General features: G+C 47.9%; 1 protein-coding gene across 1 annotated transcript in view; it reads right to left on the reverse strand.

Annotated features, from left to right (window-relative positions):
• Positions 1 to 18,725, reverse strand: part of LOC107116928 (one cut domain family member 2-like) — a gene marked incomplete at its 5' end in the record, with an annotated part of 61,784 nt that overhangs the window by 7,258 nt on the left and 35,801 nt on the right. Inside the window, one exon of the mRNA XM_015418955.1 lies at positions 2,257 to 2,318. Coding sequence (XP_015274441.1) covers positions 2,257 to 2,318 — 62 coding nt within the window. The remainder of the gene's footprint in view (positions 1 to 2,256; positions 2,319 to 18,725) is intronic.

An 18,725-nucleotide genomic window follows, 5' to 3' on the forward strand; every position in this document is an offset into this window, starting at 1 on the left:
GCTATGGGGAAAGCGGTGGCGGGGGGGGGGGGGGGGAAGCAAGTGATGGAGACTGAAGATTTGTGGCGTGGCTGGATCCCAGGGGTTCACTCTATTCCCCCCCCCCAACCCAACAACAGTCCCTTGGGGGCAGTTAGGAATGGTTTCTGCACCAGGTTTTACAGGCAAATGCACTCTGCCCATGCTCAGAAGCCACCTAGTTGACATGTCTGGCCGAAGCCCCGGGGGTCATACCACAAGTCCTTTCTATAGCTGGTCAGATTTTTAGAATCTCCTGTTCTTTGGCTTTGAGCAAAGCTGAAAAGAAGAAGAAGGAGAAGAGATTGGATTTATAGCCTGCCCTTCACTACCCAAAGGAGTCTCAGAGCGGCTCGCAAACTCCTTTCCCTTCCCCTCCCCACAGCAGACACCCTGTGAGGTAGTGTAGTGGGTTAAGTGTGCAGACTCTAATCTGGGAGAACCGGGTTTGATTCCCCACTCCTCCACTTGCACCTGCTGATGTGACCTTGGGTCAGTCACAAGCTCTGGCACAGCTGTCCTTGAAAAAGAGCAGTTTGTGTCAGAGCTCTCTCAGCCCCACCTACCTCACAGGGTGTCTGTTGTGGGGAGGGGAAGGGAAAGGAGTTTGTAAGACGCTCTGAGACTCCAAGTGAAGGGCGGAGTATAAATCCAATCTCTTCTCTTCTTCTTCTTCTAGGTGGGGCTGAGAGAGCTCTGTCCAGGACTGCTGTTGAGAGAACAGCTCTGACAGAACTATGGCTTGCTCAAGGTCATCCAGCAGGTGCAAGTGGAGGAGTGGGGAATCAAACCCGGTCCTCCCAGATTAGAGTCCGGGCATTTAACCAGTACACCAAACTGGCATAGAACAATTGGCCAGAGCGACAGCCAATTAAAAGGGCTTGCACCAAGCCTCAAGGCAGCTCCTGAAGTTCACAGAACTCTTCTTGTGTCTGGGTGTTAAGCAAGAGTGAGACAAACAGACAGGCAGGCAGAGAGACAGACACACACAGAGCGGGCGATTCTGCATCTGACATTCCTTCCACATTTTCTCAACTGGGAGGAAAAGGTGCAGCTCAAAACCACATTCAAATACCCCAGGGCAACACCGTACTGACTGCGATGTCACCCCTGAATGGCCATAAATCTATGCAGAAGGTACCATAAAACCGAATGACCAAAGAAAGTGAAAGCAGCCTACAGTGCAGGGGGTGCCATAAAATCCAATGACCAAAGAAAGCGAAAGCAGCATGCAATGCAGAGGGGAATTCCTGCTCCAAGGTGGCTTTGGTAAAACAACGGAGGGAAAGACAATGCAGAATCTCCCAGAGAGACAGAGAGGGAGATGGAGATAGTGGCAGAGAGACAAAGACAGAGAGAGAGGCAGAGACACTGAGGGAGCGGGGTCACTGAGGGAGCGGGGACAGAGAGAGAGGCAGAGACACTGAGGGAGCGGTCTGCAACACACAGAAGAGGTGTGTTGCAGACCGCAGGCAAAAACGTTCTCAGGCTTTGCAAAAGGCTACTGGGATAAAAGAGACACAGCCTTTCTCTTTTTGGGGACACAAAAGCCAGCAGTAATTCGGCTCTGTCTTTAGTGTTAATCAGAATCCACTCCTAAAACAGAGGGAGATGTCAGGTTTTCTTACATTAGTGAAGCTAAGTGATGATACGGAAAGAAAGAGTCAGCAAAATCCAAAAGCAGCAGTGTTACCTAATGGGGAGGGGAGGGGGAAACCCCTAGGTCCCATATGAACGTTCTCCTCAATGAAGAAGAAGAGGAGGAGGAGGAGGAGGAGGAAGAAGAAGAGGAGACTGGATTTATAACCTGCCCTTCACTACCCAAAGGAGTCTCAGAACAGCTTACAAACCCCTCTCTCTTCCCCTCCCCACAACAGACACCCTGTGAGGTAGGTGGGGCTCAGAGAGCTTTGACTGAGAACTGCCCTTGAGAGAACTTGTGACTGACCCAAGGTCATACCAGCAGCTGCATGTGGAGGAGTGAGGAATCAAGCCCGGTTCTCCCAGATTAGAGTCCACGCACTTAACCACGACACCAAGCAAAGGTACAAACTTAACCACTACACCAAACAAAGGTCCAATGGGTTGGCAGTTTCCCCTTCCTTATTTGCCGTTCCTTGTTCAGGAGGCCAATCAAACATATTGATGATATACGCAAGACGTTCTGTGCCCTAAAATGAGCTTTGGGCTTTCCCAAACAATACATCACCAGAGGCCTCCCTTTCGGGGGCACCTCACCTGGATGCAGCTGGCCCAGTTCTTCATCCAGCACTTCTGATAAATATCGTCCACTGCGATTTCTGGGCAGGGGAGGGGGCTCGCATTGAAGCTTATGGTGTCAGAACCAGGATTTGGGCTGGGGAACAGCTTATGTTCTGCAGGGCCCAGACCTGAGAGTCTGGCAGCATGATTTTTGCAGGTGGTCAGCCATGTTGGTCTGAAGCAGTGGAACAAATGTAGAGTCTGGTGGCACCTTTAAGACCAACAAAGGTTTATTCAGGGTATGAGCTTTCGTGTGCAGGCACACTTTTTCAGTTACATTGGAATGGAAGGCAAGAGTTCAACTTAGAGAGAGAGGCTGAACAGCAAATTAGCATTTAAGATGATGAAGCTGTTTTAAGACATGCAAAGACCAGGGGTCATTTCCTGCAGGAGTGCACAGGAGTGGAGCTCCGGCAGTAAAGAGCCCAGGGGGCAGGCACGTGCAACAAGCCCCACCCCCTGCTCCCAGCAGCCCTCAGTCAGAGCAAGAAGCAGCCAGGTAAGCTGCAGAGGCGCCCCCCCACCCCCCGGTCCAAAACAGTCCAGCGGCACCTTTAAGCCCAAGGTTTATTCAGGTACAAGCTCTCCCTCCTCTGTGAGGACAGATCTGCATGTCCCCCCCCCCCCAATAGCTAGCAATCCAAAACAGTCCAGTGGAGCCTGAGCGGTGGGTGTTGCCTTCTGACACACTTCCGGTGATGTCAGGGGGTGTGGCCTATGCAAATAAGTTATGCTAATGGGTTATGCTAATGAGCTCCTGCACCTCTTTTTCTACGAAAAGACCCCTGGCAAAGACAAAACTAAATAAGCTAAGGGCCAGTTTGGTGCAGTGGTTAAGTGTGTGGACTCTAATCTGAGAGAACCGGGTTTGATTCCCCACTCCTCCACTTGCACCTGCTGATGTGACCTTGGGTGAGTCACAAGCTCTGGCACAGCTGTTCCTTAAAGAGCAGTTTGTGTCAGAGTTCTCTCAGCCCCACCCACCTCACAGGGTGTCTGTTGTGGGGAGGGGAAGGGAAAGGAGTTTGTAAGCCGCTCTGAGACTCCAAGTGAAGGATGGGGTATAAATCCAATCTCCTCCTCCTCCTCTTCCTCTTCTTCTTCTTATCAGGTCGGAACTCCAAAAACAACGTCCATGATAAAAATAACAAAGAGTCAATAAAGACAAGCTGCAAAAACATTTACTAAAGTATTTCTGTAGTTCTGTAAGGAATATCCTTCTGTCATCGCTCACACGCTAACGAATACTGCGCAATGTGAACATTCGTTTCACAATATGTACTTTATCTGAGCGTGTAGCAATCCCAATTCTTATCAAATAGTACTTATCAACTCTTGCTGGAAACATTCCATGTTGACTAATAACAGGAGCCAAGGTCTTCACAAGGTCTTCGTTATTTTTATCACAGATGTTGTTTTTGGAGTTTTCCGTGATCTCTCATTTTGGCTTCCACAAGGTTATCAGGTCAGAGGTTGTTTTGACTTAGTTAAGGGGGGGGAAAGGACAGTAAAGCAATAAATATGTCAAAATAGGGGATAAACGTGTAAAGGTATCTTTTCTAATTGTGGGTAGTAAACTGAGACTCTCCATTCGTTTCCTCTCAGGCGTGGAGGTCACTGAACAGCATTTTCTTTTCTTTTTCCAGGTTGGTGCAGTGTTATGTGTCAGCAAAACATTTTGGTGATTCAAAACGTCTTCTGGGTGCAGCTGTTCCCAGTTTTTTAATCTTTGTCTTCCGGTGGAACCCCGTATTTGGAGCAGTGATTGGTAAAACCAGGCCTTAGATGAAGGAACAGCATAGGTTCACTTGCTGGGCAGAGCCGCACCAAGTCTTAGGGTCAACAGTATGGGGTGGTCCAAAGCTTACTCTGGGATGCAGAGCTTTTAAAGTATCATTCATATTTGTGAATGGGGTCATGAATGAGGAATGAGGTACTGCAAATAAGGAATTGGGAACTGGGAACCAGCATCAGCCGTATCTGGCATTATTAAGGCTGACAATCACCTTCCTCAATTTGTGAGATGGCTTCATCCGTTATTTTCCAAAGCAAAAAGAAATTGCAGGGAGTCATTTCCAAGTGCTAGATTTTGGTCCTGTCCCACATGTAAATCTTTAAATGTAAACATGTAAAATTGAGACTTTAAAAAAAACAACACCTTCCTTCCTATCTACCATGTTGGGTGATAGTGAGATATTAAAAAAATGGTATTTAGCAGAGATAATATAGCCCAGCAGAGCCTGAGTAAAATAATTCAGACAGAGTCCATGTGTGATTAAAATATAAAGTTTTTACTAAATTCTAGCATGGGGAAGGGTAACTGGGATGAAAATAACAACAGAGCTAATCGGCTACATCCTTACACTACGAAGACAAAACTAGAAGAGAGTTACGGCTTCTCTTCTTCTTCAGAACAGCAAACAAATAAAATGCTAAAACACTTTGACACTTTCGTCCCAATCAAACTCCTAGATCATGGAGAAAATTCCCGGGCTTCTTACAGCTAAAAAACATTGGTTACATGAGAAACATGTGACTTCCTGTGAGTAACATAAACAAACATTTAACCCCAGATGTACTACTGAGTGTTTTCAACTTGTAATACCCAACACATCTTCCTTCCTTCCTTCCTTCCTTCCTTCCTTCCTTCCTTCCTTCCTTCCTTCCTTCCTTCCTTCCTCCTCAGTCTCCCAAGTCTCTCTCTTCTTCCAATAGTAGTGGAACAATCCTAATCAAAGGAAGCCAATGGGCAGTAGGTTCAGGACAGACAAAAGGGAATACTCCTTTACACAGAGAGTGATTCAAATGTGGAATTCGCTGCTATTGACCCTTCAGAGGAACTGGTTGGCCACTGTGTGAGACAGGATCCTGGAGTGGGTGGGCCACTGGTCTGATCCAGCAGGGCTCTTCTGATGTTCTTGTTTACTCATAAGGGAAAGCCACTGAGTTCAATAGGACTTAATCCAGAGAAAGTACCCATAAGACTGTTACCCTGAATGCTAGGAAGGGAAGACTGGCAGCAAGCAGTCCAGAAGCTCACCATTCACAAAGTAATCCCTTCTTTTTTTGCTTCTGTTGCATTGTAGCCTCCCTCTAGCTACCACTAGAGTTGGTTCCTGCTTTGCTTGTTCCACATGCAGCTGCTGGTGTGACCTTGGGTCAGTTGGAAGTTCTCTCAGAGCTGTTCTCTCATGAGGAGTTCTCTCAGAGCTCTCTCAGCACCGCCTACCTCACCGGGTGTCTGTTGCGGGGAGGGGAAGGGAAAGGAGATTGTAAGCTGCTCTGAGACTCCTTTGGGTCATGAAGGGTGGGGTACAAATCCAATCTCTTCCTATTCTTCTTCTTCTTCTTTTGGGTGAGCATTGTGTGTGCGTGTGCCTGCATGCGCATATGCCTGGAAGTCATGGTTGACTTCTGTCGACCCCTAGCGGTGCTTGGACGTTTGCTTGCTGTTGCCTGCCCCCGCCTCCTGCCTCTGGTATGCCAAGGAGGTCTCCCATCCAAGTACTTCCCAGGGTCGGCCCTGCTTAGCTTCTGAGATCTGACAAGATCAGGCTTGCCTGGGTCATCCAGGTCATGGCTTTTATTTGCTTTACTCATATCCTGCCTTTCTCCTCTACAGAGCCCCCAAAGCGTCTTACGTTGTTCTCCTCCATATTCTCTTCACCACAGCCCTTTGAGGTAGGCCAGGCTGAGAAAGTGTGACTGGCCCAAGGTCGCTCAGCAAGCTTCCACAGCAGAGTGGGCATTTGAACCTGGGTCTCCCATATACTAGTCCTACACTCTTAACTACGGCACCAGGTTGGCTCTCATCTCAATGTTGAGTCTTATAAACCTGAGTCGGGATCACTCCCCTCAAGGGATCTCATGTACCCAGAACATGTCACATCCTGGGCGAACCTTCTAAGGAGGATAACTTCCTCCGCTCTGAACCTCGGAGAGCCAGTTTGGCGTGGTGGTTAAAAGCACGGACTCTAATCTGGGAAAACCGGGTTTGATTCCCCACTCCTCCCCATGCAGCTGCTGGCGTGACCTTGAGTCAGTCACAAATTCTCTCAGAGCTGTTCTCTCGGGAGCAGTCCTCGAAAGAGCTCTCTCAGCCCCACCCACCTCCCAGGGTGTCTGTTATGGGGAGGGGAAGGGAAAGGAGATAGTAAGCCGCTCTGAGACTCCGAATGAAGGGCGGAGTATAAATCCAATCTCCTCTTCTTCTCTTTTGTCGTGGAAGGCCTTTCTCCTCTTCTAGGCTGTGCCCTTTGTATCGGGGAAAGCAGAAGACACAAGCTGAGCCTGCTTCTTTGTCAGCTTCTCCCCCCCCCCCAAGTCCAAGCCACATTGTTACCCCCTTACATATCCCTGCAGCATCTCTTGAGAAATAGGGCTCTGGTGGCCATCAGGCCGGGCTCCTGGATGTGCAGGCCCAGCTGAGGTGGATGAAGCAACACCTGCTTTCCCTCGGAGCTTTCCATGGTCCTGAAACCCCTGCTTGACCATTACCAGATACGTCCTGGTGAGGGTCAGTCCCGGCCAGCATTCTGTGGAATCCCAACTTTTTGCCAGAGCAGAGCAAGGACCCAACAAGCCGCCGAAACAGTCCCTACACTCCTCTAATCAAATATGAAGAAATCAGGTGAGGTGTGAGCCAGTGTTCCCTCTAAGCTGAGTTAGTGTGAGCTAGCTCACAGTTTTTTAGCCTCTGGCTCACACATTTTGGCCTTAGCTGGGGAAGGATGGCTCCAGAGCAAACTAATTTATGCAGTAGCCAAATTCCTCGCTCACAACTTATTTGTTAGCCAGTAGCTAACAAAGTAGAGGAGCTGCGGCGGCTCAAGTGGTTAAGACGCTGAACTGCAGGCTGTGGAAGGTCGGTAGTTCGGCAGTTCGAGACCCGGGTGCCGTATGACCGAGTGAGCTCCCATCTCTAGTTCCAGCTCCTGCCAACCTAGCTGTTCGAAAGCAAGAAATTGCAAGTAGATAAATAGGTACCACTTCGGTGGGAAGGTAAGAGCGTTCCGTGTGCCTTGGTGTTCAGTCATGCCGGCCACATGACCACGGAAACGTCTTCGGACAGCGCTGGCTCGTCGGCTTTGAAATGGAGATGAGCACCGCAACCCTAGAGTCGGACTCGACTGGCTTTCGAGCAAGGGAACCTTTACCTTTTAACAAATTAGAATTTCTGCTCACAAGATTCCACAGCTTACAAGGAGCATTGGCGTGAACCGACTCTTTTGCTCAAGGCTCTTTGACTTAATCGGTTGTGGATGTCAGGCCCAGCACCATAAGGGGAAAAAAAAACCAGCCTGATTCTGTTTCGCAGCTGGGAAATTGGCCTTTCCCCTTCCTGCGACCCGTTCTGAGCACTCTATGTGGCGTGGGCTGACTCGTCTCCTCTGGCTGCAGCTCGGCGAACGGGGCCATCGGCTCTGTAATTAATAAAATATAATTGAGCTATGCCGGTTTGTTCGCCTTCCCAGTGGCCAACGACACCCCCTGCCGCTCTGGCTCAATCAATATAATGTCATTAGGCAAAAGGCAGGGAAATGTGGTAAAGCACCGGGAGGGGGGGATGGTTGTCTGGACTGAAGGGGGGGGGCATCTTTCCCGGAAGAACGGTGCAGACCCCAGCGGAACAATGGGAGTGTTGAAGGCATTGGGGAGGAAGGGGTTTCCCCCCACAATTTATTCTCCCCCCCCACCGCCTGCCTATTCATACATTACACGTTTAGCACGGTGTGATATCTCCCTGCAAACAGAGGCTAATCTGTATCGATAATTTCAGTCGACGCAGAAGAATTGTGGCAAACCAGCGCTGGGCTGTCGTTTAGGCCTTAGGAAGAGGCCTGTATGTTAATCTTCCAGGAGCTTCAACAAAAGCAACCCTCCCTGGCACACAGAAGCTAGTGTCACAAAACAACCCAAATGACGAGGAAAGAACCACGGTTATGGAATAGAAAAGAACACCCAAAAATGTGATTGGATTTTACGAGCGTACTATTATGTAACCAGTGCTGCCTCTCAGCTGTGGAGTCTTGTGAGCAAAAGTTCTATTTTGTGAGGCACTGGCATTAACGTTGTATTGGAGTTTGTGTTTGTTTAATTTCTTATATTAATTAGCAGAATCAGCAGAGTATAAATGAGTCTGAGTCCATGGTAGTTTAAAATATAAAAAGTTTACTACAACCTAACATGGATAAGGTAAACAGGATGAAAAATAACAAAGAGCTTTATTTTCTACATCCTCACATCCTCATGAAGAGTAATGGAGACTGGAGCTTCTTCTTGCTCTCGGACAAAGGGTCATAAAATGCTAAATAGTAGCCACTCTAGCCTCCAATCAAAACAACAAACTAGATCTGAATCTGGTGGGCTTTCTATCTCTCTAAACAGATAGGTCAGAAACAAACATGTGATTCAGTAAACAGTATTAACCCAGTAAATACTAAATAGAAGTGTTCTAACTTGTAACATCCAACACGTTGTGAGCGAGCAATTTGGCCACTGCATAAAGTAGTTTGCTTTGGAGCCGTCCTTCCTGAGCTGAGACAAACATGTGTGAGCTGGAGGCTAAAAACCTGTGAGCTTTCACTAACTCAGCTTAGAGGGAACACCGTATGTAACCCTTAAAAGGTGACAGAGGCATATAGGTTCATAGAATACAGATAACAGATGCAAAAGTGAAATACAAATTATACTTTTAATTTAATTTTATTGGATTCATATCCCGCCCGCCCTGCATAGCGGGCTCAAGGCGGGTTCCCAGACATAATAAACAATATATAATGCACAAAGAATTAAAACAGTTAAAACACTAATAAAATACAGCAACATTCCTCTGGCACAAGTCATAGTTAAAGCCTCACAGATGCCGTCTATTTCAGGTTTTAGTCCTTGGATGGTAATGCAGGTCTGACCCATTGGGGGGAGGCCTATGGGGGGTGTAGACTTTCCAATTTCCCGGGGGGGCTGGGGCTGGGCCAGAGGCATTGCTGTGCTAGGAGCAAGGGTGGCTCCCGGGGGAGGCTGAGCACCTTCCTGAAAATTTCGGAGGAGGCTGAAGCCCCGCCGCCCCCACGAAGATTACGCCGGAGTAAAAGCCTGGCGGAAGAGCTCAGTCTTGCAGGCTCTGTGGAACTGTAAAAGGTCCCGCCGGGCTCTGGTCTCATTCCACCAGGTACTGCACCATCGACTTCAATGAAAGTCACTTTAGAGACCTGCTGTCTCGATTCAGTTCAAAAGGATCCAAGAGCAGAAAATTCCAAAAGACTTCCATCAGTCCACAACATTGTGCTTTGGTGTAGGTTAGTGTAGTGGTTAGGCACGCAGACTCTAACCTGGGAGAAATGGCTCTGGAGCAGTTCTGGGAGGAGCTCTCTCAACCCCACTGTTGGGTATTACAAGTTGAAAACACTCAGTATATCTGGGGTTAAAGGTTTGTTTATGTTGCTCACAGGAAGTCACATGTTTCTCACGTAACCAATGTTCTTTAGCTGTAGAATGCCTGGGAATTTTCTCCCTGATCTAGGAATTTGATTGGGACTACAGTGTCAAGGTGTATTACCATTTTATGGTTTCTCTTCCCGTCTTTGTTTGGTGTTCTGAAGAAGAAGAAGAGTAGCCATGATCTCTTTCTTCTAGTTTTGTCTTTGTAGAGTAAGGATGTAGCCGATTTTGCTCTGTTGTTATTTTCATCCCAGTTACCCTTCCCATGCTAGAATTTAGTAAAAACTTTATATTTTAATCACACATGGACTCTCAGTCTGAATTGTTTTACTCTGGCTCTGCTGGACTATTTTATCTCTGCTAAATACCATTCTTCAATATCTCACTATCACCCAACACCCACCTACCTCACAGGCAGTGTTCCCTCTAAACTGAGTTAGTGTGAGCTAGCTCACAGTTTTTTTAGCCTCCAGCTCACAGATTTTTGTCTTAGCACAGGAAGGAGGGCTCCAAAGCAAACTAATTTATGCAGTAGCCAAATTGCTTGCCCACAACTTTAATGCCAAAAGCTCACAAAGTAGAATTTTTGCTCACAAGACTCCACAGCTAAGAGGGAGTATTGCTCACAGGATGTCTGTTGTGGGGAGGGGAAGGTAAAGGAAAGGAGATTGTTAGCCGCTCTAAGACTCCTTCGGGTAGTGAAGGGTGGGGTATAAATCCAATCTCCTCCTCCTCCTCTTCTTCATCCAATAAAGTGCTTATCAGATATTACTGTCTTGGTCCCGAGTAGATTTATCTTGAAATCCTTAAGGTGCTTCTTCAAAATTGAAAGTGCTTTGTGTTTCATGCATGTTGTATCCATAGATACCCAAATTGTAGAAGTGCAATAATCCATCTGGAATTTGCCAGCACACATACTTTCCGTCTCACAAAGGCTCCTTCATAGTACATCTCACCAATCCATAATGGTGAAGCACTCACAAGAGAAGCAGGTCTCCTTCACAAGCTGATATGGCAGAGAGTCTGCTAGGCTAGAACCTTCTTTCCTCATGCTCTTAATTTTGCCTGGGAAAGTTGGGTGTTTTAAATGGGGCTTTATTTCAGGCGCGTAGCCATGGGGGTCTTCAGCAGGAGAGCAAGACGGGAGTCCAGTAAGAACATAATAGACGCCAATGTTGGGTCAGGCCAATGGCCCATCCAGTCCAACACTTTGTGTCACACAGTGGCCAAAAATACCAGGAGTCATCAGGAGGTCCAGCGGTGGGGCCAGGACACTAGAAGCCCTCCCACTGTTGCCCCCCCCCAAGCACCAAGAATACAGAGCACCCCTTGCCCCAGACTGAGAGTTTCTATCTATACCTTGTGGCTAAGAGCCACTAATGGACCTCTGCTCCATATGCTTATCTAATTCCCTCTTGAAGTCGTCCATGCCTGTAGCTGCCACCACCTCCTGTGGCAGTGAATTCCATGTGTTCATCACTCTTTGGGTGAAGAAGGACTTCTTTCTATCTGTTCTAACCCGACCGCTCAGAAATTTCATGGAGTGCCCACGGGTTCTTGTACTGTGAGAAAGGGAGAAAAGGACTTCTTTCTCAACCTGCTCTATCCCAGGCATAATCTTATAACCTTCGATCACGTCACCCCTCAGCCGTCGTTTCTCCAAGCTAAAGAGCACCATGAAGACCAACAAGATTTCCAGATCTGACTCTTGAAAGCTTAGACCCTGCAAACTGCGTTGCCCTGGAATGCAACACATCTAGACACAAGAACACACACGGAGCTGCCTTAAACAGAGTCAGACCCTTGGCCCATCAAGGTCAGTATTGTCTACTCAGACTGGTGGCAGCTCGACAAGGTTTCAGGTAGAGATCTTTCACATCACCTGCTACCTAGTCCTGAACTGGAGATGTGAGGGATTGAACCTGGGACCTTCTGCATGCCAAGCAGAGGCTCTTGCACTGAGCCACAGCCCCTCCTTTCCCTACACGCTGCTTGGAACGGTACATCCAGGAAAAGACTTGTGCACTTCAGTCTCTCTGGGTGTATAAAGAGATATTCAAGAGGGTTTTTCTATACAGGTGATAGGGCTGTACTGTAACAAAACTGTTCAGGAGGAGTGAAAGGTTAAGGATTGTGTTCCTTACTACTATGCATAGTTCATGCTCCCTGTTGCTGTGAGTAGGACCCTACTCTGAATTGGATAGCCCCGGCTAGCCCGATCTCATCAGATCTCAGAAGCTAAGTAGGGTTGGCCCTGGTTAGCATTTGGATGGGTGACCTACACGCTGCTTGGAACGGTACATCCAGGAAAAGACTTGTGCACTTCAGTCTCTCTGGGTGTATAAAGAGATATTCAAGAGGGTTTTTCTATACAGGTGATAGGGCTGTACTGTAACAAAACTGTTCAGGAGGAGTGAAAGGTTAAGGATTGTGTTCCTTACTACTATGCATAGTTCATGCTCCCTGTTGCTGTGAGTAGGACCCTACTCTGAATTGGATAGCCCCGGCTAGCCCGATCTCATCAGATCTCAGAAGCTAAGTAGGGTTGGCCCTGGTTAGCATTTGGATGGGTGACCTCCAAGGAATACCAGGGTCGTTACGCAGAGGCAGGCAATGGCAAACCACCTCTGAAGCATCTCTTGCCTTAAAAAAACACAAGTCTAGCTCGCCACGTCGTGGTGCACAATGCTAAAAGAGCTAGAACTTCTGGATGCCAGACAATCTTAGGATCTCCTGTCTACACGACACACACATGATCCGTATTAATTATTGTTACTGTGCAATTTCAGTCTCATTGAATGTGTTGTGTTAATATTACACTTTTTGTTTTAGTTCTGTTTTCAGATTGCAGAATGAGACCCAGCGTGGTATCGTGGTTAAGAGTGCAGGGCTAGTATCTGAGTGACCTGGGCTGGGATCCTCTCTTGTGCCCTGGAAGCTCGCTGGGTGACCTTGGGCCAGTCACACTCTCTCAGCCTAACCTACCTCAGAGGGTTGTTGTGAGGATAAAACGGAGAAGGCAAAAGTGTAAACTCCTTTGGGAAGAAAGATAGGGTACAAATTGAGTAAATAAACAAATAAAATTTGTGGTCATATCCACCGTTCTACAATCCAAAACCTATTGCACTGGTTTTTGGATGTCCCATCCTGTTGATTATATTATATTATATTGACTTAGATATCCAATGAAGCTGATTAGCAGTAGGTTCAGAACCATTGAAAAAATGGTATTTAGCAGAGATAAGATAGTCCAGCAGAGCCAGAGTAAAATAATTCAGACTGAGAGTCCATGTGTGATTAAAATATAAAGTTTTTACAAAATTCTAGCATGGGAAGAGTAACTGGGATGAAAAAAACAACAGAGCATAATTGGCTACATCCGTACTTTACAAAGACAAAACTATGAGATTATGAGAGAGATTATAGCTACTCTTCTTGTTCTTCAGAACACCAAACAAAGACGGGAAGAGAAGCCATAAAATGGTAATACACCTTGACACTTTAGTCCCAATCAAATTCCTAGATCAGGGAGACATTCCTGCATCTAAAGAACATTGGTTACATGAGAAACATGTGACTTCCTGTGAGTAACATAAAAAAAAATTAACCCCAGATATACTGAGTGTTTTCAACTTGTAATACCCAACAAGAAAAGACAAAAGGAAAGACTACGTTACGCAGAGAGCGATTCAAATGTGGAATATGCTGCTAGAGGATGTTGTGATGGCCACAGGCATAGACAGCTTTAAAAGGGGATGAGATAGACCCATGGAGGATCAGTCTATCAGTGGCTACTCGCCATGGCAACTGAGGGGAACCTCCACATTCAGAGGCACTAATCCTTGGAATCCCAGCACCAGGAGGCGACATCAGGGGAAGGCCTTGGCCTCTATGCCCTGTTGTTGGCCCTCCAGAGGAACTGGTTGGTCGCTGTGTGAGACAGGATGCTGGACTAGATGGACCACTGGTCTGATCCAGCAGGGCCCTTATGTTCCTAGGATGCTGGACTAGATGGACCACTGGTCTGATCCAGCAGGTCTCTTCTTATGTTCTTATGAAGGCCTCGGCCTCTGTGCCCTGTTGTTGGCCCTCCAGAGGAACTGGTTGGTCACTGTGTGAGACAGGATGCTGGACTAGATGGACCACTGGTCTGATCCAGCAGGTCTCTGCTTATGTTCTTATGAAGGCCTTAGACTCTATGCCCTGTTGTTGGCCGTCCAGAGGAACTGGTTGGCTACTGTGTGAGATAGGATGCTGGACTAGATGGAGCACTGGTCTCATCCAGCAGGGCTCTTATGTTCTTAGGATGCTGGACTAGATGGACCAGTGGTCTGATTCAGCAGGGTTCTTATTATGTTATTACTCTTATGTCATTAATCTACCTTAAGACCCAGGGAGCAAGGTATACTGTAAATAATGTAAACAAACAAAATATTGCTGGTACATTGCAGCTTCCTTCTTGGGCCAAAGGAATATCGGGTGGTAACACAGGAACCAGTGGGAAGACATCTAAATGGAAGCTGACGTTATAGCCATCCTTTTATACAATTATGCCAAGGCGGGAGGAGTTCATAAGTGGCATTTTAATGTGTGTGTGTTCTGAACACCTCCCTCTTAAAAAAAAACACCCTGCATGCAAAATAACTGTTCTCCCTTTTCAGGCCTCGGCAAACGCCAGCCCCAACACTCTTCTGGCAGGGTTGGTTTGGAGCATGGGGGGTGATCGCATATCACTCCTCCACATGTATAGTAGAGACCCTTTCTAGAGACCCAGTTTGGTGTAGTGGTTAAGAGCAGCGGACTCTGATCTGGAGAACTGGGTTTGATTCCCCACTTCTCCACACGCAGCCAGCTGGGTGACCTGGGGTCAGTTACAAGTTCTTTGAGAGCTGTTCTCTCAAGAGTAGTCCTCAAAAGAGTTCTCTCAGCCCCACCTTCCTCACAGGGTGTCTGTTGTGGGGAGGGGAGGAGAAGGACATTGTAATTTGCATCTAGCCTTTGCTCCACTGTCTTACCAGAAATTCCCCTCTGCATTGCATGCCGCTTTCACTTTGATTGATTGTCGGATTTTATGGCAGTGTCCAGACTGCAATGCTGCTTTCACTTAGTTTGATCTCTCGGTTTTATAGTACCGTCTGCTTAGATTTATGGCTGTTTTATGTCCATTCAGGGGTGACTCTGTAGTCAGTATGGCATTGGTCCGGGGTATTTGAATGTGGTTTTGAGCCGCATCTTTTTCGGTTCCAGTGTGGGTTTGGTAAAACAGAGGAGCAAATGCTAGATGCAGATTGGGCCTGAGTGAAGGTATAAATCCTCCTCCTGCTCCTTCTCCTGCTCCTTCTCCTGCTCCTCCTCCTCCTCCTCCTCCTCCTCCTCCTCCTCCTCCTCTTCTTCTCAAGCCTGACGTACAATGGGGGCTTATGAGCATCCTGAGAGCCAATGTAGATTAGTGGTCAAGAGTGTCAGACTAGGGTACGGGAGAGCCAGGTTCGAATCCTGGCTCTGCCACTGCAGCATGCTGGGCAGCCTTGGGCCAGTGATTCCCTCTCAGCCCAACCTACCCTCCGCCGGATAGTCGTGGGTATAAAATAGAGGAGCATGATGTAAGGCACTTTGGGTCCCCACTGGGGAGGAAGGTGGGGGTATAAATGAATTTTTTAAAAAATAAATAATAAACGTTGTGCAGTGAGAGGGGGGAATCTGCAGTTGAGAACTAAACATCTGGACATCTGGGAAGGAGGGTTTAAGAAGATTTAAAAGAGACAGATCAGGGAAATAGGACTGTTTTCCTTTCTCTTCCCTTTTCCTTATTTCTGTTCTGACTTTCCCCTCCCTCCCACTCTTTTTCTGATTCTGTCACTTGTCTCATAAAAACATAAGAGAAGCCAATGTTGGATCAGGCCAATGGCCCATCCAGTCCAACACTCTGTCACACAGTGGCCAAAAATACCAGGCACCATCAGGAGGTCCAGCAGTGGGGCCAGAACTCCAGAAGCCCTCCCACTGTTGCCCCCCCCAAGCACCACAAATACAGAGCATCACTGCCCCAAACATAAGAACGTAAGAGAAGCCATGTTGGATCAGGCCAATGGTCCATCCAGTCCAACACTCTGTGTCACAGAGTGGCTAAAACCCAGGTGCCATCAGGAGGTCCACCAGCAGGGCCTGAACTTCAGAAGCCCTCCCACTGTTGCCCCCCCAAGCACCAAGAATACAGAGCATCACTGCCCCAGGCATACGAACATAAGAGAAGCCATGTTGGATCAGGCTAGTGGCCCATCCAGTCCAACACTCTGCATCACACAGTGGCCAAAACCCAGGCGCCTTCCTTCCTTCCTTTTTCTTTTTCTCTGACATTTCCCCCTCTCCTCCTTCTCTATTTTCCTCCTTCCTATTGACTATCATTTTCCCTTTGGCGAAGTGGTTAGGAGTGCAGACTCCAATCTGGGAGAACTGGGTTTGATCCCCCACTCCTCCCCATGCAGCTGCTGGTGTAACCTTGGGTCAGTCACAAGTTCTCTCAGAGCTGTTCTCTCACGGGCAGTTCTTGAGACAGCTCTTTCAGCCCCACCTACCTCACAGGGTGTCTGTTGGGGGGAGGGGGAGGTGAGGGGGCTGTAAGCTGCTCTGAGACTCCGAGTGAAGGGTGGGGTATAAATCCAATCTCCTCCTCCTCCTCCTCCTCCTCCTCCTCTTCTTCTTCTGATCTTGGAAACTCAGCAGGATTGGTACCTGTAAGGGGGACCACCAAGGAAGACTCTGAGGAAGAAGGCAAAGGCAAACCACCGCTGCTTCTCACTTGCCTTGTAGCCCCTTGCTGGGATCACCAGAAGATGGGTGTGACTTGACAGGCACATATGTACATATGTCAGTAGAGAGAAAGAGAGAAATGATTTTCATTCACAAAGTCAGGCCAGAAAGGTCAAGTGATGCAAAAGACAGTAGCCGGGATATCTGAGTGAGCAAATGAATCTAGAATCTCTCACACAGAGGTCATTTCGGGGGGGATCGCAGGGGATCGCAGTTCCCCCGGGTGAGGTACGGGGAGGCACATGACGAAGCCCCGCCCCCTGCTTCCGGCCGCCCCGCTTCTGGCCCTCATTCAGCCAGGAGGAGGCAGGAGAAGAGGGAGGGTAAGTTGCTTCCTCCCTGCCTCTCCCCACCCCTGCCTGCCTGGGGCCAGGGAGGGCCTTCCAGGGCTTCCTTGCACTCCTGCTGGCCTTGCAGGTCCACCGCTGGGCCCCTCATGGGGCTCGGCAGTGGAGCAGCAAGGCTGGCGGTGGCGGCCGGGACCGTTGGGGGCGGGGTGTGTGGCCTTATGACACACTTCCGGTGATGTCAGGGGTGTGTGGCCTTATGACACATGATGAACACAAGAGATCAATGAGTCTACAGAGGAAATTGCAAGAAACAGAAGGCATCCGTTTCTCTGGAATTGAGGACTGTTCTGAAGCCCTGAAGGTGGATGTGGGCTCATGGGAAACTTGCAGTAAAGACCAGGCCTCCATGAGTTGAAGGTCGAAAAACATCCCGCCTACAACAGTTCCTTAGTAAACCCTTCCACCCAGAGTGGCTTACATCATTCTCCTCCTCTCCGTGTTATCCTCACAACAACCCTGTGAGGTAGGTTAGGCTGAGAGAGTGTGACTGGCCCAAGGTCACCCAGCCAGCTTCCATGACACAAGTGAGGATTCGAACCCGGGTCTCCCAGATACTTGTCTCACACTCTTAACCATTACCCCACACTGGCTCTCTAATAACATTGGGGGAAATTAATACGAACAGGAAACAACCGGCATCAGGAAAGAACAAGTGGTACGGAAGTAAAGACGTGCAGGTTCACTTCTCAGTAGGGAGAAACAAAATCTAAATGTGGATATTCAGACTGAAGTCGCCTGCAGACACCCCTGGACTCTCCATACAAACTGGGATAATAAGCCCAGACGATTAGATCTGAAACTGGAGAGGGAAGGGGACAAAGTTTTCTGAGCATACATGAAATACATGGTGTGTTTTTAAAGTAAAAAGTGTGCCAAATGAATGAGATTTTTATTCACTTAAATCTGGGCATCCTGAATTCTGCCAGTGGAGCTGGGCCACACCGAGTGGGAGGCAATCCTACAAGGACCCACTGAATTTCGTGACATTTACTCACAAGTAAGTATGCCTGTGATTGAGCCTTTTCTTGGTAGTTACAGCTTAAGCTGATGAGCAAAAAAAGTCTTGAGAACAAGCAAGGTTCTGCTATTCCTTGTTGAAAGCTCTGTTTTTGTAGCAGTTTAGTCAGCTTTTCCTTCCAGGCTTTGGCTGCTTGTTTTAGTCCATACACGCTTTTGTTGAGTTTACACACTAGGCCTTCTTGTCCTTCTGTTGAAAATCCCTCTGGTTGTTTCATGTAGATTTCCTCATTTAGGTCTCCATTGAGGAAAGCTGTCTGGATGTCCAAATGTTCAACGTGCATGCCCCTTGACCCTGCTATGCATAGGAGTGTCCTGAAGGATGTATAGCTCGCAACAGGTGCAAAAGTCTCTGAGTTATTAGGTTCCTTGACTGGTTGTACACTTGCACAAATTCCATACATCGGTGGTGGTACACCCTTGTTACTCCTTGATGACTGTCTCACAGTGGTTGTCTCTCTTACCCTTGGCATAGCTTCTCCTGGTTCCCCTTCTGAGCTGGAACTCTCTCGTGGAGATGGACCTGCCTGTTCACAGGTGGTCTGTGCAGATTGCCAAGCGAACATGTTGTTGAAGGAGACATCTGTAGGTTCCTGAGTAGCAGATTGCACTGTGGACTCAGCCAGGTTAGAAGTCTGTAGGACATTGCTTTCATCAACATGTACCACATTGCATACTTTAACTGTGCAAGTCTTAGGGTTCAGGATTCTGTATCCTTTTCCTCCAGAGGCATATCCCACCAGGATACCAGGTTCTGCTCTTGGGTCAAGTTTGCCTCTTTTCTCCTTTGGTATATGTGCATAGGCTTTAGATCCAAAGGCTCTTATA

The sequence above is a fragment of the Gekko japonicus genome, unplaced genomic scaffold (assembly GCF_001447785.1).
Source record: "Gekko japonicus isolate JY-2015 unplaced genomic scaffold, Gekko_japonicus_V1.1 scaffold2743, whole genome shotgun sequence".
Taxonomy (NCBI): domain Eukaryota; kingdom Metazoa; phylum Chordata; class Lepidosauria; order Squamata; family Gekkonidae; genus Gekko; species Gekko japonicus.